Here is a 17,981-nt window from a genome sequence, read left to right on the forward strand (position 1 = left end):
TAGGAGGTCAGGAGGGTTATGTTTGTTTTGGCCATAGTATAGTTTCTTTTGCTGAAGAAAAAGACTAGGGAGGTGGATGAGGAGGTTTCAACAGCCATAGCCTCTTCTGGCAATCAAAACAAAAAATTGTCTCAGATATCATATGTGGGAACATTTACTTCTCCATACTTTATGTTACCTTGTCTGCCATGACTTGTCCTCTTCTCTCTTTTTTTACTGCCTCCAGTCTCATCTCCCTTTTGCATTTTTGTTCCCTCATTCTATGTGTGTCCACCTTTCTCTACCACATAGTCTATCCCTTTCCAAAACTCTTTTCCCATCCCCATAACATCTCCGTCATCATCATGAACTACACCATTTGGGACAAATCCAGTGATTTGACAAGAAGCACAACTAGTGCATAATGAAGGGAGTAAGTATTTCAATCAGTCATAGTTGCATAGGATTATTCATATTTATAAGGTTTATTCAATCACTTATAAGCAGTCCGAACAGTTTTAGATGTGCAGACCACATGATATGCGCAGCCAACTCAGGAACCCTTTTGGGTGGAACCTTCATCTTTCCTTCCTTGCCCCAATGTCATATTCTCTTCCCTTATTCTTTATTTCCATAAAACATTTACAGCTCTGTTCTGTGAAGCATCCGGTCCTTACCTCCATCTCTACTCAGCAAAGCATTCAAAACCAAGCACAGATTTTCATGTGACTAAAGCATATGCTTCTTTGCCTTGAACCCTATGTTATCATCTAGGAATCTGTAATTCCAGGTAAGTGGCATGAGTTCTCAAAATAGGGCCTTAGACTGAAATCTCTTGGAAGGCAGTGCTTTTATTTTGCTATAAAGCACTATGCATATTTAATGGTCCACATTAAAAAAAAAAAAGTCTTAAAAATAACAGAAGAGCTTCTGTTGAAATTCTGGCCACGCTAAATCAATACCAAGATTCGTATTGACTTTAGGTGGAGTGAAAGCTACAGACAACAGAAGGAATGCAGAAATTCAAAGAAAATGAAACACAAGGGAATAAGCTACGTGAAACACTACAAGTTGAAACCACAAAAGGTTATACTGCCAGAAAATGGGGAGGAACTATAAGAATGCAAGGTAAAATATAAATGGAGTCTTTCATCTCTATTCTCTGCCACTGCCACAGCATCCTGGATAGAAATGCTTTTGAGAACATGTGTACATGAGACAGAAAATGGAAGGACAACTGAGAAAGAATAGAGATACCCAGCTGAGTTTTACTGGACAAATTATCAGTATGGCAACAAGCCAAGAGCACACTGACTAAATGATCTAATCAAAAGCTCATGGATGGATTGTGGATGTTATTTTGTATGTAATTTTTTTTTTTAGAAATGCACCAAGGTAGAAGGTAATAGTGGCAACTAATGACATGAATGATTAATATTTTTATTTATATTATAGTGGCATTCTATGACACCAACTGAGATCTGGGCTGCAATGTAAAAACACATTATATGACTCAATCTCTTTCACAAAGAGCTTAATGATGACCTAAAATTTGCACATAAAGTAAGCTCATATTTTTTAATTAGTCACTGTCAAATGAAAGAAAGACTGTATGACTGGACAATCAAAGAGCAGGAAAATCCTTTTAAAAGTTGTCATTAATACAGAGCAATTCAAAGAATACTCAGAAAGCATGATTGTATATAAAAAGCCTGACTGCTAAGAGAATTTTAACCAGCATGTTTTCAATAGCTGTAATGAAACTGGCATCATTTTTAGTACTGTGAGAACATACTAAAAAGTGGAAGGATTATTGGGAGAAAGGACTAAAGTATGGAATATAAAGCAAATCAGATAAGACTATGATTTTAGTAATCATCATTATATCAATGTAAATTTTATCTTTTCTAAAGCAAGAGAGCAATGTCTGAAGTGAACCTGTAATGAAAAAAACAAAACTGCTGCCAATCATTTTTGGAAGAAAGCTCAAAAAGGATTTCTAACATTTTCTTAATTTTTTAATATTAAAAATGCAGATTCTATCTGTGAAGGCACTGATAATATTAAAACAGATTAAATCATACCCAGAGAGATCAGAAAATGAAAATGAAGAAATCTGAAAGAAGGAGAATTTTATTCAGTCTATTGAGAATGCTTTTCCCTTCAGAATTATTTAACTTCAATTTTTATTTTTTTTTGTGTAGGGGGATGAGGTGAGAATTCATATCAGATACCTACCAGCTATTTGATAAAAAGTCAATATAGTGTAACACAACACTGAAGTCCTTAAGTAAAAAGAGAGGGAAAACTTGAGGTGACAATTCAGAAGTTCCCAAAGAGGGGCACATGACACACAATCTTCTCCCCAATTCTTTGATTCTTCTTAATGGATAGGCCTACTGAATCAGCTCAAAGTTGTATCTAGCTTCATATCTTGTTTCATAAATAAGGGCTGAAGATGCTTAGCAACAAGCTAAGCAGGTAAACTGCATAATCTCATAATCCATAGAATCACAGAATGGTTTGGCTTGGAAGGGAGCTTAAAGATCATCTAGTTTCAATCTCCTGCAGGTTGAAACCCTCCACTAGACCCAGTTGCTCAAAGCCCTATGCAACCTGCTCTTGTGCGCTTCCAGGGATGGGGCATCCACAACTTCTCTGGGCAATCTGTGTCAGTATCTCACTATCCTCACCGTAAAGGTTTTCTTCTTAATATCTAATCAAAACCTACTCTCTTTCACTTTAAAGCCATCCCCCCTTGTTCATGGTTACACTGGACATCAGGAAGAATTTTTTCACTGAAAGGGTAGTTAAGCATTGGAACAGGCTGCTCAGGGAGTCAGAATCCCTGAAGTGTTCAAGAAACGACTGGACATGGCAGTTAGTGCTGTGGCTTAGTTGGCATGGTGGTGTTTATTCAAAGGTTAGACTCAATGATTTTGGATGTCTTTTCCAACCTTACTGACTCTACGAGTCCATGACAAGGAAGCAATCTGGCCAGGGGGCTCCATGATAAAAACCACCCTTTCACTGTTCTCCCATGAACACAAGAAACTGATTCATAGACCCTGATCCCTATTTCCAAAGTCCATTGAAGAGTCATTAATTAGTAAAATGGACAAAAATGACCAAATAAGTAGATGTCATAATCTCCTTAGTACCCAGCCATGGGATACTTCTCTTCACTACAATGTCTGTGTAATCTATCCACTTGTATACTGGGACACTTCTACCACCTTGTGTGTCTGACTCTTGAGATATCAAAATAATTTTTGAATGGGATTTTAGATTTTCACTCACCTATAGGTACTTTTGACAATGTTGTCAAGGGAGATTGCACTAAACTGTCCGAAACCTCAATAAATAGACAAAGTTTACAGTACGTGGAGAAGAAAGTCAGAGGAGAGAATTGTAGCTTTGGTGTAGTCTAAAAACCGCCCACAGATCAACACAGATGTCTCTAGGGCTCCCATTTTCCTTAAACATGAGGATCAACACTTGTAAATCTTAGGCTGAAAAGGTGGTTTGGGAGGAAATGAAATGGAGATGTCATGGAGCAGTGTCGCATGTTACTAAGATGTGGAAGCACAGTGGAAGAATTTAGAAATCAAGCCACCCAAAATTCTGGAAAACAATCTATATTTTAGCCACAGATTCAAATATTGAAGAACTAAGTAATTTAATAAAAAGAAGGAATGGACATTTTTCTCTCTTTATCCCTTAAATAACTGAAGAAGCACCATAACAAGACTAAGACTACCTGCAGAACTTAAATCAGGTGCTATAAATTTGTGGTGTGACAGCAGTAATACACTTTATTTCATAGCTCATTCTGGCACAAGTATCTTGGTCAGATAATTAATTCACGTGCTGAATTAATCCCTATAGCAGGGATTTCAATACCTGTACTTCTTTAGCAGTTGGGCCATAAGCTGAAATGTTCTGGCCACAGTAATCCTCACTAATAAGAAAGCACTTTCTACTGAGACCCGCACAGACAGTGTGTGTGTGCATGTGCACGTGTGTGTGTGTGTGTGTGTGTTCCAGGTGAGTGCACTTGAAGCCCATTTTATTTCTTTTTCACTCTCCATAACATTTTTTGCTACAATGCTGCATTTTTATCTAACTCCAAGTTCTTCCCTTATGCTACATCCTTCTGTATCAAGGCTATACACAGTAAGTAGGATTAATCTGCTCTAAACAAGACATGTAAAAAGTTGAACATCTGGTTCAGAGCTAGGCCCCTGTGAATCCTCATGGATAGCAGAGAAAAAATGGCATATCCAAGGGATGACTCATCTCACTGGAAGAGCACCATGAGATCAGTTCGATGACTCATTCCCTGGAGATTCTTATTTTTCTTTTCTAACTGCAAAGAAATCTCAGAATGGTCAGCTCCAAGTTGGACATCTGACCTAGTTCATGACAGAGTAATGTCACATTATATTTTAAAAATACTGTAATATTTATATCAAATGGCCACACAGCTGCAGCATTAGCCTAGACTTTTGGATCGTTACTGCAGAACAGCAGAAGTGAGTTTTTGTCATGCTGCAAAATTTAATAGACCACACACACCTAATTTGGACATCTAGTATTTTCAAATTCTTCTTCATAAAGCAACTGACACATTGTAACCAATTATGCAGGACTGTGGAAAAACAATGGAAAAGGATGCATGAAAAACATTCCTCAGATCAATTAAAATACAGATTAATTCAAATTCCCTTAAAAACGGGAAGCTCATTTCACAGTCTCCATGCTTAGCAATCTTAGGCATATACATGTGTAAAGCAAAAATATCATCCATCTGTTCGCATCAAGTTTGCAAAGAATTTTAATAAGACACATTAATATTAATAATGGCCAATGTTTCTGATGTTTATAAAATAACCAATGGAGAGCATCTGGAAAGCTTGTAAAATTTGTTCTTATAATCCACAGAGTGTAACACCTTTCCCTGAGGATGTTTTTTTGCTGACCTAGTCCTCCTAGGCCAGATCCGTCAGAAACTTTCTTCTTCCAGGCATTGCTGGGACTCTGAAACTCTTGTTTTTAAGCCAGACCTGTTTCTGGTTTTGTAAGTTCAGCATTCAGTACATGACAGGAGCAAAACAAGATAGCCAAAACTGCAAGTTTCCACCTGAAACTACAGGGATCTCTATTTCCAAAGTGACAGATGTTCTACAACAGTTGGTGACAAATGGGCTAATTTAGACTGATTTAACTAAAGTTCAGCCTGCTGACAATGGGGGATTTTTTTTTAGTGTAGCTGAAGAAGGCATTTCTGAATGCTAGAGCTGGCTGTGGCACACAAAACTACAGAGGCCCTGGTGTGAACTGAACAGCACGCCATGCGTGGTGCCTGCGTCTTTGTGTCTCACACTGCCTTTTAGATGCTGAAATGGAAGACAATAATGCTTAGCAAATTACCAAGGGAATTAGCTGTCTTTAAAATTTAGTCACTGAACAGATGTCCACAGAAATCAAATGTCTTTGGCCCAGAATTTTTCTTCCTATGTTCAGGCATCTAAGCTCCTAAATTAGAAGGACATATACCCTGGGATGAACCGGCCTTCTGAGATGCTGAGCTTACCATAACATAGGCAGAAAGTTTCAGGGGCTTCTCTCTTAAGCTAGGCAAGTCCATCCAAGCATGTGCCTTCAGCCCTAACTTATGAAGGATGTCCACTGAGGGACCAGAAATGTATTGCAGAAAAGCCTTTAAGGTTTATTTTTTTACATAAAGATTAGGGATATGATTCAGAAAGTACAATGCAACAACTGCATTGTTCTCCATCTGATAAATTGTCTTGGGCTTTTTTCTTAACTTTAGGCTTCACCCTTCTGAGCATCATAAAGCCTCTTGCTTGACTAACCATGAGTAGACACATTAAAAACCAGCAAAAATTAAATTAGTTTTCTTTCTCATTTTTTTCTTGCCTTTTCCTTTCTTTTCCCCTTTCTTCTCACATTTTCACCTCCTTCTCTTTTCTTCTCTTCTCTTTGCCTCCCTTGCCTTTGAAGAAAACTTCTTGTCAAGTATCTTGATTATTGTTTTATGAGGGAACCTCATTAAGGTAACTTCATTGATTATATTTCTGTGCTAAGGAAATTGCTGCCAGCAGTAGATATTTAAGACAGTTTATCTGCCAAATTATTACTGGCATTGTATCAGTCAAGTAGTCCTGATGCCAGCAGCAGTACAGCATATTCTTCTACTATGGAGGTGGCCTCCATGCTGGCTCCTACTGTCTTTTACCTAAACCCAGGTTAAAAATATTACCTAATTGTGGTCTGTTCTTTAATCGACCTAATTAACTAGCTGCAACGCACAAGCTACATATCCCTTCTCTCAAAAAGCCCAAGATATTTTCTCAGAGCAGTGAGGCTTCTGTCTGGTCCATTCTTGAAGTGTCTACAACAGTAGACATTATGCATAGAGCATGTCTTCCTCTAATAATAAACAAAACTACTGAAACTTTGCTCACCTTGAATAATAAGCTCTTAGGAATGGTCCTTGATCCTCCAAATTGCCATAGAGTATGGAATAGGATATGAAGTAGAATATGACTGCATTGCAACTACTTACCCCTAAACAAACAAAATGATAAAAAAACCACTACCACCACCACCACCATCACTACAAAAACACCGGACAAAAAGGGAGTTACTTACATTGAGTGAGGATCCCTGTTAAGGCATTTTTGAAACTCTCCTTGGCTTGCTCCATTTCTTGCTCATGAGCCGCCTTTTCATTCATGAGCCGGCGGACGTGACTGTTGGCTGACTGCACCATCGAATAAAACTGGTTTGCAGAGCGACGATTCACCTCGCCTCGCTCAATCCAGGTAAGCAGCACTGTGATGGCCTCTGAAAATTTGCTATCATCTAGAACAATCAAAGCACAGGTTTCAAATTGCAGGCATAAATATCCTGCTGAGAACACATTTTCTGCTCCGTGTCACATTAAAATCAGCATAAGTCCTGCTTGCAGTATATCATTTTGGGCAACTTTTGTGCCCTTTGTTCTATCAGATGTAAGAAGCCAATATAGCCATGTGAAACCACATAAATCTTCCTTCAAGCCTTGTTTTCTCCTTATTTTAATAGCTTTCTCATAACAAAAAGCACCCTCCCCACCTTCCCTGTGGCCTGAATCCTTGCTTTCACAATGTCTCCCTTAAGCCATTCAGTGATATGGAATGACCTTACAGTGGGAGTGAAGAGACCTCTGTGGTACTGGACTCACTGATGAAATGAAACTTGTCTCTGTTAATCTGGTCGGCTGAAAGCTCAGCCTTAGAGCTTGGGCATACTTTTGTCAACAGAGTTCACTAACATTCATGTTATTTTTATATATTTACTTAATTAATGAACAATGTTGAGGTTGAACAATTCTTCCTCAAAACACTGATTAATTACAAGGAACTGCTTTGAACAGATGATGTGCCTGTGTTTGGTTTGCATCATTTGTTTTGTATTATTTGTCTGTGTTTTGCTGTATACATTTTTTTAAAGGATTCCAGATGAATCCAGGAAAACACCTGGATTAGAGCTTCATGTTTACCATTCAGGTAACAAAAGCTGTATTTCTCTGCAGAAAGACTGCCAAAACCGAAGGCTAGATTTTGTGCACTCCCTCTCCAAGTAATCTTCTTTCCTCTGACAGTGCTCTCAGCTTCCTCAGAAAACTCTGAGCACAGCATCCATTACACTTCAGGCTTCATCAGAATTAAGAGGAAACATTTCCTTTTAAGTCTCATTTAGGCTGAGCTTCAAGAAAAAGTTATAACAGTATGTTCCTGTGGAACCATTTTTGTGCAATTCAATCTCATTTTTTTCACCAGGATTCTACTCTATAAAACTTCCATTTCTCAACAACTCATTTTAAACATCTCATCTAGTCTTTTTGGTTATATTTCTTTATATATATTTTAGATGGCATGTATACCTTTCTCTAGGAAAAGGTATATGGTTATGGTGGGAAGAAGTACTATAGCTATAACCAACAGATACTTAAAATAAAAATTGGGAAATACTAAAACCAGTCAACTGTGTTACAGAATACAGAAACATGGGATGTAGTTTGTAAGACTCTGCTTTCCATGTATAAAAAATAATGAAATACTAATTCTTAAGTGATGATTTTGGCTTTTATTCTGAAACAGTAATCACTTCCCTAAAAGGTGAGGAGCCTAAAGTATAGAGAGGACTAATGACACACTCTGTGCCCACAGCCTCTGAAGAAGAGATTTTTAACATCTTATTAACTGAAACATGCTTTCAGCTACAGCACTAAGATTTGCTCTCCACAGCTGAATAAGCATGTTCACCCAAGATTCTTGAAAAAAATTTGCAAAATAAGAGCATCATAACACTCTCCCTGTGTGCAATGATGTATCTGTTGTAACTTAACATTAACATGTGGTTCATTATCATCATTCATTAAGTAATTGCCCATGGGGAGGAAGAGTCAGATGTGCATCTTTTTATTCGATATTGTCCCCTTGGATTAGACTCCAGTTTGGAGCTTTGCTGGATACGTATGGAGCAGAAATGTATTAAGTGGCTCTGATGGGTGAGGTTGTATGAATATAGGCCTCAGAAAAGCCAAATTTAAACAAGACTCATGCAAAGTCTCCTCATTGCAAGAAAACATAAGGATAAGGCTCTCCAAGAAACTGCAGCTTGCTGAAATGCATGGGAACTGGATGTCAAATATTCAATACAGCCAAGAACTCATCCCTGGAACACAATGTTTATTATAATTACAGTAGTACATAAGAATAACGTGTAATGGCTTCTGGCAATTTTAGAATGCAATTTCCAACAGTCTGTAGTCAGATCACCCTGCGGATGGCGCCAGCCTGTTAACAGCAAACATTGGGCTGATTGTGAGTAGAGAATAACTACAGCAGAATGTTCCTCTTTTTATCTTGTAGACATTACTATCTAAATCATCACACATAATTTATCACCCAATACGATAGTACCATTCAGTCTAGGTCCAGACATGAACAGCAAAGTTGAGAGAAATGATGCAAAGAAGCACCTCCAAAGAGCTACATCGGAATCTGTGAAGAAAGAGTGTGCAGATCCAAGCAAAAATGTTTCAGAGATGCATTAGGAAAATCAGTTGCACAGAAACATTCGTCGTTTTTCTTGCTTTAATCTCTCTTCAGTACACATTTGTGTGTTGTTTTGCTACAGAGTTTCTATTAAATAAAAACACCTCTTGTTTTGTTGTGTTTTTATCAGGCACAATAGGTGTCTGTAAGAGATGTCCATAAATATGCCATCCTTCTGTTAAATTCTACCCATTTAAAAAGGCATGCTGGAAACCTTTTTTTCAATATACTATACTTCCAGGGAGCTGCAGATGTCTGTGGGACTGCTATAGTTAATTCACAACTCTGTACTAGCAGGAAAAAATCCTTTCATTGGTAAACATCAGCATCTTCATTGATTACATAATTAGAAGACACATTTAAAAATGCTAGAGGGTAATACATGCACAACAGGAGCATATTAGTTAACAAAACCTTTTCTCTACAGTTTTAAAATTTCCTTATTTCATCTTCATTTCTAACTTCTATATTCTTGAGTTCACTACTCAGTGACTGGCATTAGGTAACTCACCATGAATTCATTTTCTTCATCCAGAATACAGCAACTCTTTCTGAGGAATCAGAGTTCCCTTAGAAAATCAGATTTTTATACCAGATTGTTCATTTATTTTTTAGTTAGTAGATAAATAGTAAAAGAAATGCAGCAACGGAATCTAATTTAAGCAGAGCATGAACTGCCTTATGATTGCAGCCATTCATTAAAAAATAAAACAAAACAAAACTCCTAATTCTGTTCAAAATTATTCCCTCATGGTAGGAGGCACATAATTATACACTGTTTAAAAACACACTCTTCAAATAAATTCCTTTATATAAGACATGTTCCCATATGTAATTGTTCATTTAAAATGAACTCACGGCGAATTATTTCTTACACTTAGAGCTCTTTTCTCCTCCAAGTTACAGCATATTTTAAGCAAATAAGGTAGGCTTTATCATTTCTGTTTTAGTTGTCTATTTAATGGTGAGGTGAACTGTGGCCCAGAAGTGCCTGCTTCCCTCAACTGGCTGTAAAGGAAGCCTGGGATGGCCTGCTCATATATAGACATCTCTGCAACAGATGTCTACATTTGGTCAGACTAATCCTAACCATTACACAAGTGCACCTGTTCCAGAACACCTACTCAGCACTTGTGCACCTGTGTGTTCTTGTACTTGGATGTTCAGTCCTAACACAAGCTGTGATGACGCTTGATTACATAGATTACCCATCTATCAAGGATGGTTTGCTGGGTGTCTGTCAATCGAGATTTCCAGGTTCTGCTAGACCCATTCACAGGGCTCTAGAGATAAGGTATTTCAAATTCCTCTTACATCAACTAAGGATATTTGACCTTTAAATCCTAGCTCACAACTTACATGAAATGAAATATAAAGGAAAGAAAATGCATCCCCAGAGCTGCCCAGGAAATTGTTAATGGGGATATTTCTATGAAAAAAGGGAATAATTGTTGACAAATGTCTGGCTTTTTTCTGCTTGTAATTTGACCACCTCTAAGCAACCCCAAATGGAATAAACTTTTTAACTGAAAAAGCTATGAGAAGAACTGTTGCAAAATGGTTTACTGGGAAAAGGTGTTGGAAACAGACATTTAACTTTTAGCTTACGGAGTTTCCCTGGTGTAACACAGGGTAGAATTCAGTTCAAAGTAAACTGAAATGTGACTATTTATCTCTCATTTTTAAGCACCTCCAAAAGGTGCTTTCACAACTTGGGTGATGGTGTCTAAGGCCTCAGCCACTAGAAAGGAGATAGACTAATCCATCACTCTGAAGCCAGGCATTCAAACACTGTTATTACTATCATTTTCACATTTATAGATATATTGCAAATATAGCTAACTTTATATTTCTGTATTTCAAGAGTAACATTGTATGCTGGACTTCTAGCTAGGAGAAGATCAAACACTGGGCTACAGTTTGCTTTTAGTCTTGTTACTATATTCTCAACCCTGGGCTTTCTCAGATGTTTGAAAATTATCTGAGATAATTCACACAACACTTGGAACCTGTCTAAATACAGCAACACTTCTATATTGTTCTATGAGTCACGGTGTTGTCCAGAGTCAGCACTATCTCTTGTCTCTAATCTTGCTCCCCTAATACACTCTCCTAGACTTGAGACAGAGATGTTGCTCTTTACCGAATGACCACACCTAGAAAGCTCCCGTGCTGTCTGTGTATGTTTTGGATTGCATTAATGATCTCATTTTTCTCTGGCCCTTCTGTAAGATGCTAAGTTCTGCCCTTACCAGCAGAAATCTAGTTAACAAACACTCCTGCGAGCACTGAGAATGACTGTTCTGCAGGCCATACAGTGAGGTGAAAAGAGTGGTGGGATATGTCCCATCTATTTTGCCTCTGATTGACAACCTGTCCTCTGTCAGTTGTAGCAGTGCCATGGGAAGATGTGTTTCCTGTCTCATTACCACCTGCTCAGCACTACCCCTTGGCTCATGGTTACACTGCCCTCAGGTCTGCTTGAATCTGTTCAGCTGATCGTACTCCAGTTCCAGTTTGTCAAACTGGGCCCAGTTCAGCTATTACAGGAAGGTGGCATCCAGTTCAGGATGCAAACTTCTTCCTTCCATTTAACTGCAGCCAGAGGAGGATGTATGGCCAAAGTTATTGTTAATCTGACTTCTGATTTGGTAATTTATTATAACTATAACTAAGATTTCTAAACTGCAGAGACTGAATTCAATACAAAAAAAGAATAAACCACAGCAGGTGACTGCTGTGGGTGAATCAGGTCAGGATAAAGGTTCACTGACCTCTCTCATCAGAAGACTCAGCCCAACTCCCCTGTGCATCAGGAACAGTTTGCTTCCCAGCACACACCACTTCTGGTGCCAAAATGACAATCTATTTTTCTCTCTGTACAGACTGCCTGTCACTGACCTAGAAATGTAACTTTTCAGTCTACTACCCTCACCTTCTTTTTTTTTCCTGCTCAAATTCCTTATATAATTGTGCCATGCAACACACACATCAGTCTGTTACTTTTGGGATTAATAACATTTTTTAGCCAGTGGTATTGCATAATAAGTGAGATTCAAGAAATACAAATTCTTACTGCCAAAGGGTTCTTTTAAAGAATGATTAATATCTACCTTACTATTTCTTAAATAGCCTTAACTGCATGCTATAACCAAGAAACTTTTTCAGTTATGCAATAAATGACTAGCTGACACCAGATTTGACTAAAATATATATATACATTCATTAAAAGATATATAAAAAGGTACTGTCTCCCCCCTGTATCATCAAACTCTTTCTTTCTTTCAAATTAAATCACACAAGATTCTTCCAGGGGTAGGTGTTTCATGTGAGACACTGAAATCCATTATCTTCTCCTGCTGATGCCACTATTTCCAATAAAAAGTAATTATGAGGGTATTGAGTTTCCTCCCTATTTCTCAAAATCACAGCACAAACTTTAAGATCGGTGAGCTGCCATTTCCCAGTTCATAGTAATTAACTTGAGTCATTTTGCAGTGTGGTATATTTAACGTAGTAGGTTTACATTAAAACCTTAAAATCTACATCAATACAATACAGCTTAGGTGAGGAGGACACTTTTAGCAAAGCACTTAACAGTGAGTGTACTTTTTGTAGGCTTTGGGAGGAAGGTGCCCAGGGAATTGGGTAACCGGGCTGCTGATAGCTGAACCCAGCCTTATGCTCTTCTGCCAGCAGACAAAAGTGCCCTTGCACTGTACCTGATCACAGCCTCTGTGCAAGGCTCTCAGAGCCAGATGTGTTGTGTCACAGCAGATGTCAGCAACATATGGAAGAAGGAAGGAGAAAATGATAATCTAAAACCAGGAAGGGTGAATGAACAGATTTGATGCTAAAGCATTGAAACATATCTGTTGTAGGGCTCTGTCCTGATATACCACCAATAAAAAAAAGATTTTGCTAAAAAAAGGTCTGGAGTCTTTCAGCAGCAATTAAACCTGGCATTCGCTGGATTTGTTCAGAGGATCTCATTTTGCCTCCCCTTCTGACATAGCCCTGCACTGAATTCGATCCTCTCTGGGTGAGACTTGCCTCTCTGGATAACCGCACTTTTTTTGCTATGCTCCTCAAGTCTGGCTCTGAAGCACAGGGTGACAATGAAAGCAGCCTGGTTTTCTTCTCAGTGAAATATCCTATTTCCTAAGCAATTAAATGTTGTTTATATTTCAAATTATGTGCAAGAGTTGAGATTCTCAGGCTTGATGTTACCTGAATCTTGCACAAGATGCATCCCTGGTTAGTTCATTCTACTGTAACTGCCATCTATTTATTTAAATTTCCAATCTGTGCTCTCTTCAGGGGATAATACAGAGCCTGGCAAAGAAGCAGCTTCCCAATTTTTCAAATTATTTTTTTTAAATGGAAAACCACACAAATAACTTCCTTGTGCTCAAAAAGAAACACTGTATTTAAAAGGGAGGCAAATTCCAGCGTATTGTATATAACTTTCAGACATATATGTCTTCTTTGCTCAAAATACTTTAAAAACCGATATTCAGATATAAAGAGATGTCTTTGTTAGATGATGGAAATATGTAGCTACCCAGAGCAAATAAGATAGATGTAGTATTTCAAAGGAGCTTATTTACAAGAAGTGACTTCTGAAGATGATACCATTAGGTACAGATATGCTTGAATTAAGAAAACCATAATGTTCGAAATTCTGCTTTAAAACACAAATGCCATAAGCACACAAATTAAAATGTTTTGTTCCAATGCACCTGACAGAGCAGCATTCCACTTAAAGGGTTCAGCCTATCTCCAGTTGTGTGATGTTCTGGGCACCACAATCATGGCTAGGCTTCGCAAATGAAGATTTGGGAAGGGCTCTACCTACGATTGTTGCAAGCGCGTTGGTGGCTAAAAAGCCAATTATGAGATAGGCATGTCCGGTTGCAAAAGGCACAGCAGAAAGACTCCTTAGATGGAATATTCTGTAAGGCTCGATTCTTTCTGTGTTGTCTTTTCTCCTCAAGGGTGATCCTGCGTGCTTTCTCAAAGGCATCAGCAGCATTATAGATGGTGTGTCTCCAGACCTCCCGATTGGAGGCCAGAGTAGACCAGTTATGGTGGTCAATATGGCCAAGGCTGAGATGTTGTTTCAAGGAGTCCTTGTATCTTTTCTTCAGGGCTGCTCTCTTGCAGCAGCCAGTGGCAAGTTCACCATAAAGCAGGATCTTAGGGAGGCGGTGGTCCTTCATCCTGGAGACGTGCCCTGCCCAACGCAGCTGTGTTCTCAGCAACATGGCCTCAATACTTGTGATTGCTGCTTGTTCAAGAACAGATGTATTGGTTACATAATCTGACCAGTGGATGTTTAGGATTGTACGGAGGCAGTGTTGATGGAAGCGTTCTAGGAGACACAGGTGGTGGCAGTAGATGACCCATGATTCAGATCCGTATAAGAGAGTAGACAGCACTATGGCTCTGTAAACACTGATCTTTGTACTTTTCTTCAGGTGTTTATTTCGCCAAACTCTTTTATGAAGCTTTCCGAAAGCTCTATATGCCTTTGCTAGCCTGTTGTCTATCTCTCTGTCAATCTTGCCATTCGAGGAGATGAGGCTGCCTAGGTAATTAAACCGCTGGACTGATTTGAGTTCTGATTGGCCAATGGTGATGTGGGGATGATGGAGGACTTCCTGAGGTGCAGGTTGATGGAGAACTTCTGTCTTCTTTAAGCTGACTTCCAGCCCAAAGAGCTCAGCAGCGTCTGCGAAACAGGATGTTAAACGCTGCAGGGCTGCTTCTGTGTGGGCAACAAGGGCGGCGTCATCAGCATAAAGCAGCTCCCAGACAAGATGGTTTAAGGTCTTGGTGTGGGCCTTCAGTCGCCTGAGATTGAATAGGCTTCCATCAGTATGATATCGAATGTAGATACCATCCTGATCATCGAGGTCTGCCGTGGCCCTTTGGAGCATCATGCTGGAAAAGACTGTGAATAGGGTAGGAGCGAGAACGCAGCCTTGTTTCACACCATTCTTTATTAGAAAGGGCTCAGAAAGTGTGTTACCATATCTGACTTGGCCATGCTGATCCTCATGGAGTGAGACGATCATTTTAAGGACATCCGCTATCCGCAGAATCGAGCATGGTTCTGATGTTCCAACATGCTTAAGTTAATTTAGGTACACCTTAGGAGGCAGGTGCATGCCTTTGTCTTTTGCTCTTTGTGCGACTGCATTAGAAGAAGATGCCCGTTGGTCTGCGGTTAACCAACCAGGTGAAGGTGGAGATGAGCTCTGTTTAGGCCACCTTTTCTAGGCCCCTCTCTGAGTGGAGCAAGCAGTGCTGTCCTTGAAAAGGCTGTTTGGTCGTTCAGGGTGCTGCCCCAAGAGACTGTCATCTCCGTTCAGTCTCAAATGACCAATATCTTGAACCGCAAACATGCAGGGTCAGGTCTGCGGCTCCCAGTGCACCTTTCACCTGCCGTTTCAACCCTCACCCATTGCTACAGGACTTTTTGCATGTGGGTAAAGCCTTCAAGCCTGCGCAATGGATTTTTTAGGTGAGATGCAGTATGCGCGGAACCGAATCCACCCTTTAATCCTAAGGTTCATCTGCCAGGGCCGAGCGAGCTTGGATGGTGACAGTGGGGTCCTCAGGACGTAGGTTTGATTAGAGTGAGGGTACCACAATATTCAACTATTTATAAAGCACCCAGGAAAACAGATGTCAGAGCATGCAAATTTGAACCTAAATATCTACCCACACATTTCACTGTGCAGTAATAACACATCTGATTTAACACTGAGGAATTAAAATCTCAAAGACACACACAAATGCTGCAATGAACCAAAAGAAAAGAAAGTCACCTTTTTGTAATATAATAGCAGAAGACTATTTGCTGGTTTTGTCAAAACATGAACTGACAGTCTATTCTCGAAGGCTATTGAAGGAGGCAAATAACATTTACACTTCACTGTAAATGACCTTGGATTCCCAGAATTCACATCTATGAATTTATTGAGGTATTTACTCAAGGAAACAAAAATGAGAAGGAGCACATGTTCTCCATGTTACCCATCTAGCTGGAATGCTGGAGCTCATTTCATTCTGATAATTGAGGCTCAGGCTAACAACATGAAAGGTGCAGGAAAAAATGTCCACTCTGCCAACAAGGAGTGAGTTATGAAGGACTTAATTTGAAGGACTCTGAAGATCTTAATAGATTTAAAAAAAAAAAAGGAAAAAGGAAAAAAGAAGAAGGAAAAAGGGAAAGGGACACACATAAACCAACAGTCTGCCACACTCTAAAATGGAAAGTGGTGAAAAATTGCACTGGTCCACAGTTTAACGGGTTTTCCTAATTTCTGAATAAATCAAGCATTCAAACCAAGCTCTTTGCAGATATGAAAGGGTTTGTGGTAGTCCACAGGGAGGAGGAAATGGAGATCATGTCATAAACCCTCACGCTTTTGCAAGTGTACAAGGCCTCATGCAGTGGGGTCCCAGCCCTTGTCACTAGGCAGTGCCTTCTGAGGAACGGGTACTTTTTTTCTAAAGGTCCATGCCAGTAGAGAACCTGGCTGAAATTTTATAATGAACTTTTGTTTTCAACTGGCACAAAAGTTCTTCTATATTCTCTCACCCACAGTTAATGCCAGGTGACTTCAGTATATGAGAGGAATAGGAATATGCTGACAACACTGGGGCAAGAGTTTCCAGCCAAGTCTAGTACACAAAAAAAAATGATTTCTTAGTCATACGCTGCAGTTTGCAGAAGGTGAAAACAGATATTGCCACCTCTGTTACAGACTCAGTAAATATCTAGACCACATTAGGGGAGTGGCTAATGAACCTATTTCATCCCTGCTCACCATCAGATTTCCTTGCTGTCAGGAATTTCCAAGGTTATTTTGACAACAAAAGTTGCTTGGATTCAGACCAAGTTGTCTACATCTGTGATTGCAAAGCAGTATCTTAGGATGAGAGATATTTAGCTATTTTGGCTTGCTTTTCAGCTAGTGCTGCTCTGTGAACTTCTGGAGGCACTGCAGGAGCTGAAACCTGCATGTTGGGCACCTGCAGCTCTGTTTCATGAGCTGGCAACAGAGCTCAGGAGTCTTTTGAAGTGGGTACTATGGCAAGGTCATGACTTTCCTTAAGAAAACAACTGCAAAGCATCTGCTCGAAAACCAGTCTTTCAAGGTAAATTCTGCCAAGAGCAGATATATTCTGATCCTTCTTTACTTTAGGATGAATTGTCCAGGCTTTTGCAGCAGTGCAAATCTGGTGATACACAGAAACCCGAGATTTTGACTCCATACACACACACACACTGTGTTTGTATATATGAGTGTGTGTGTATGTGTACACATATATATGTGTATATACATATGTCTATATATGTATGTGTACACACACACACACATATGTATGCTAACTTCATTGAAGTACACATTTAAATTGTGAATGTATGATGATGGTTGGACTCGATCTTAGAGGTCTTTTCCAACCTTAATGATTCTATCCCTCTATGACATGAACTGCCCTTTGCTAGAGTTAAAGCATTTTCTCCAGTGCTGCTTTATTTCTTTTTTTAGGATGTCACAAAGATCTCATGTGGTGAATCCATGTTGCCCAAGGGAGGCCATAATGTTTGACACTACGATCTTATAGATACTGGCTAAGATGCCTTAGGAAAGGTAGACCAGTATAATGACTGAATCCCACCTCTGCTTTCTATAGTACCTAGCACAGGAGACAACTCAAGCCCAGTGGGAGGAGAGGGTGCTTTTCTGCATTCTCTATCCCCAACTATCTGTACAGATTCAGGGCCAGTGCCATAAATCTCACTACATCATCATGGCTAGGCTTCGCGAACGAAGATTTGGGAAGGGCTCTACC

General features: G+C 39.4%; 1 protein-coding gene across 8 annotated transcripts in view; it reads right to left on the minus strand.

Moving 5' to 3' along the window:
* ENOX1 (ecto-NOX disulfide-thiol exchanger 1) overlaps positions 1–17,981 on the minus strand; it is a 375,855-nt gene that overhangs the window by 72,499 nt on the left and 285,375 nt on the right. For all 8 annotated transcript variants that reach the window (XM_027674315.1, XM_027674313.1, XM_027674320.1 and 5 more), the window contains one exon: positions 6,658–6,870. In XM_027674315.1, the coding sequence (XP_027530116.1) occupies positions 6,658–6,870 (213 nt within the window). The remainder of the gene's footprint in view (positions 1–6,657; positions 6,871–17,981) is intronic.

The sequence above is a fragment of the Neopelma chrysocephalum genome, unplaced genomic scaffold, assembly GCF_003984885.1.
Source record: "Neopelma chrysocephalum unplaced genomic scaffold, ASM398488v2 Primary Assembly neopelma1_25, whole genome shotgun sequence".
Taxonomy (NCBI): domain Eukaryota; kingdom Metazoa; phylum Chordata; class Aves; order Passeriformes; family Pipridae; genus Neopelma; species Neopelma chrysocephalum.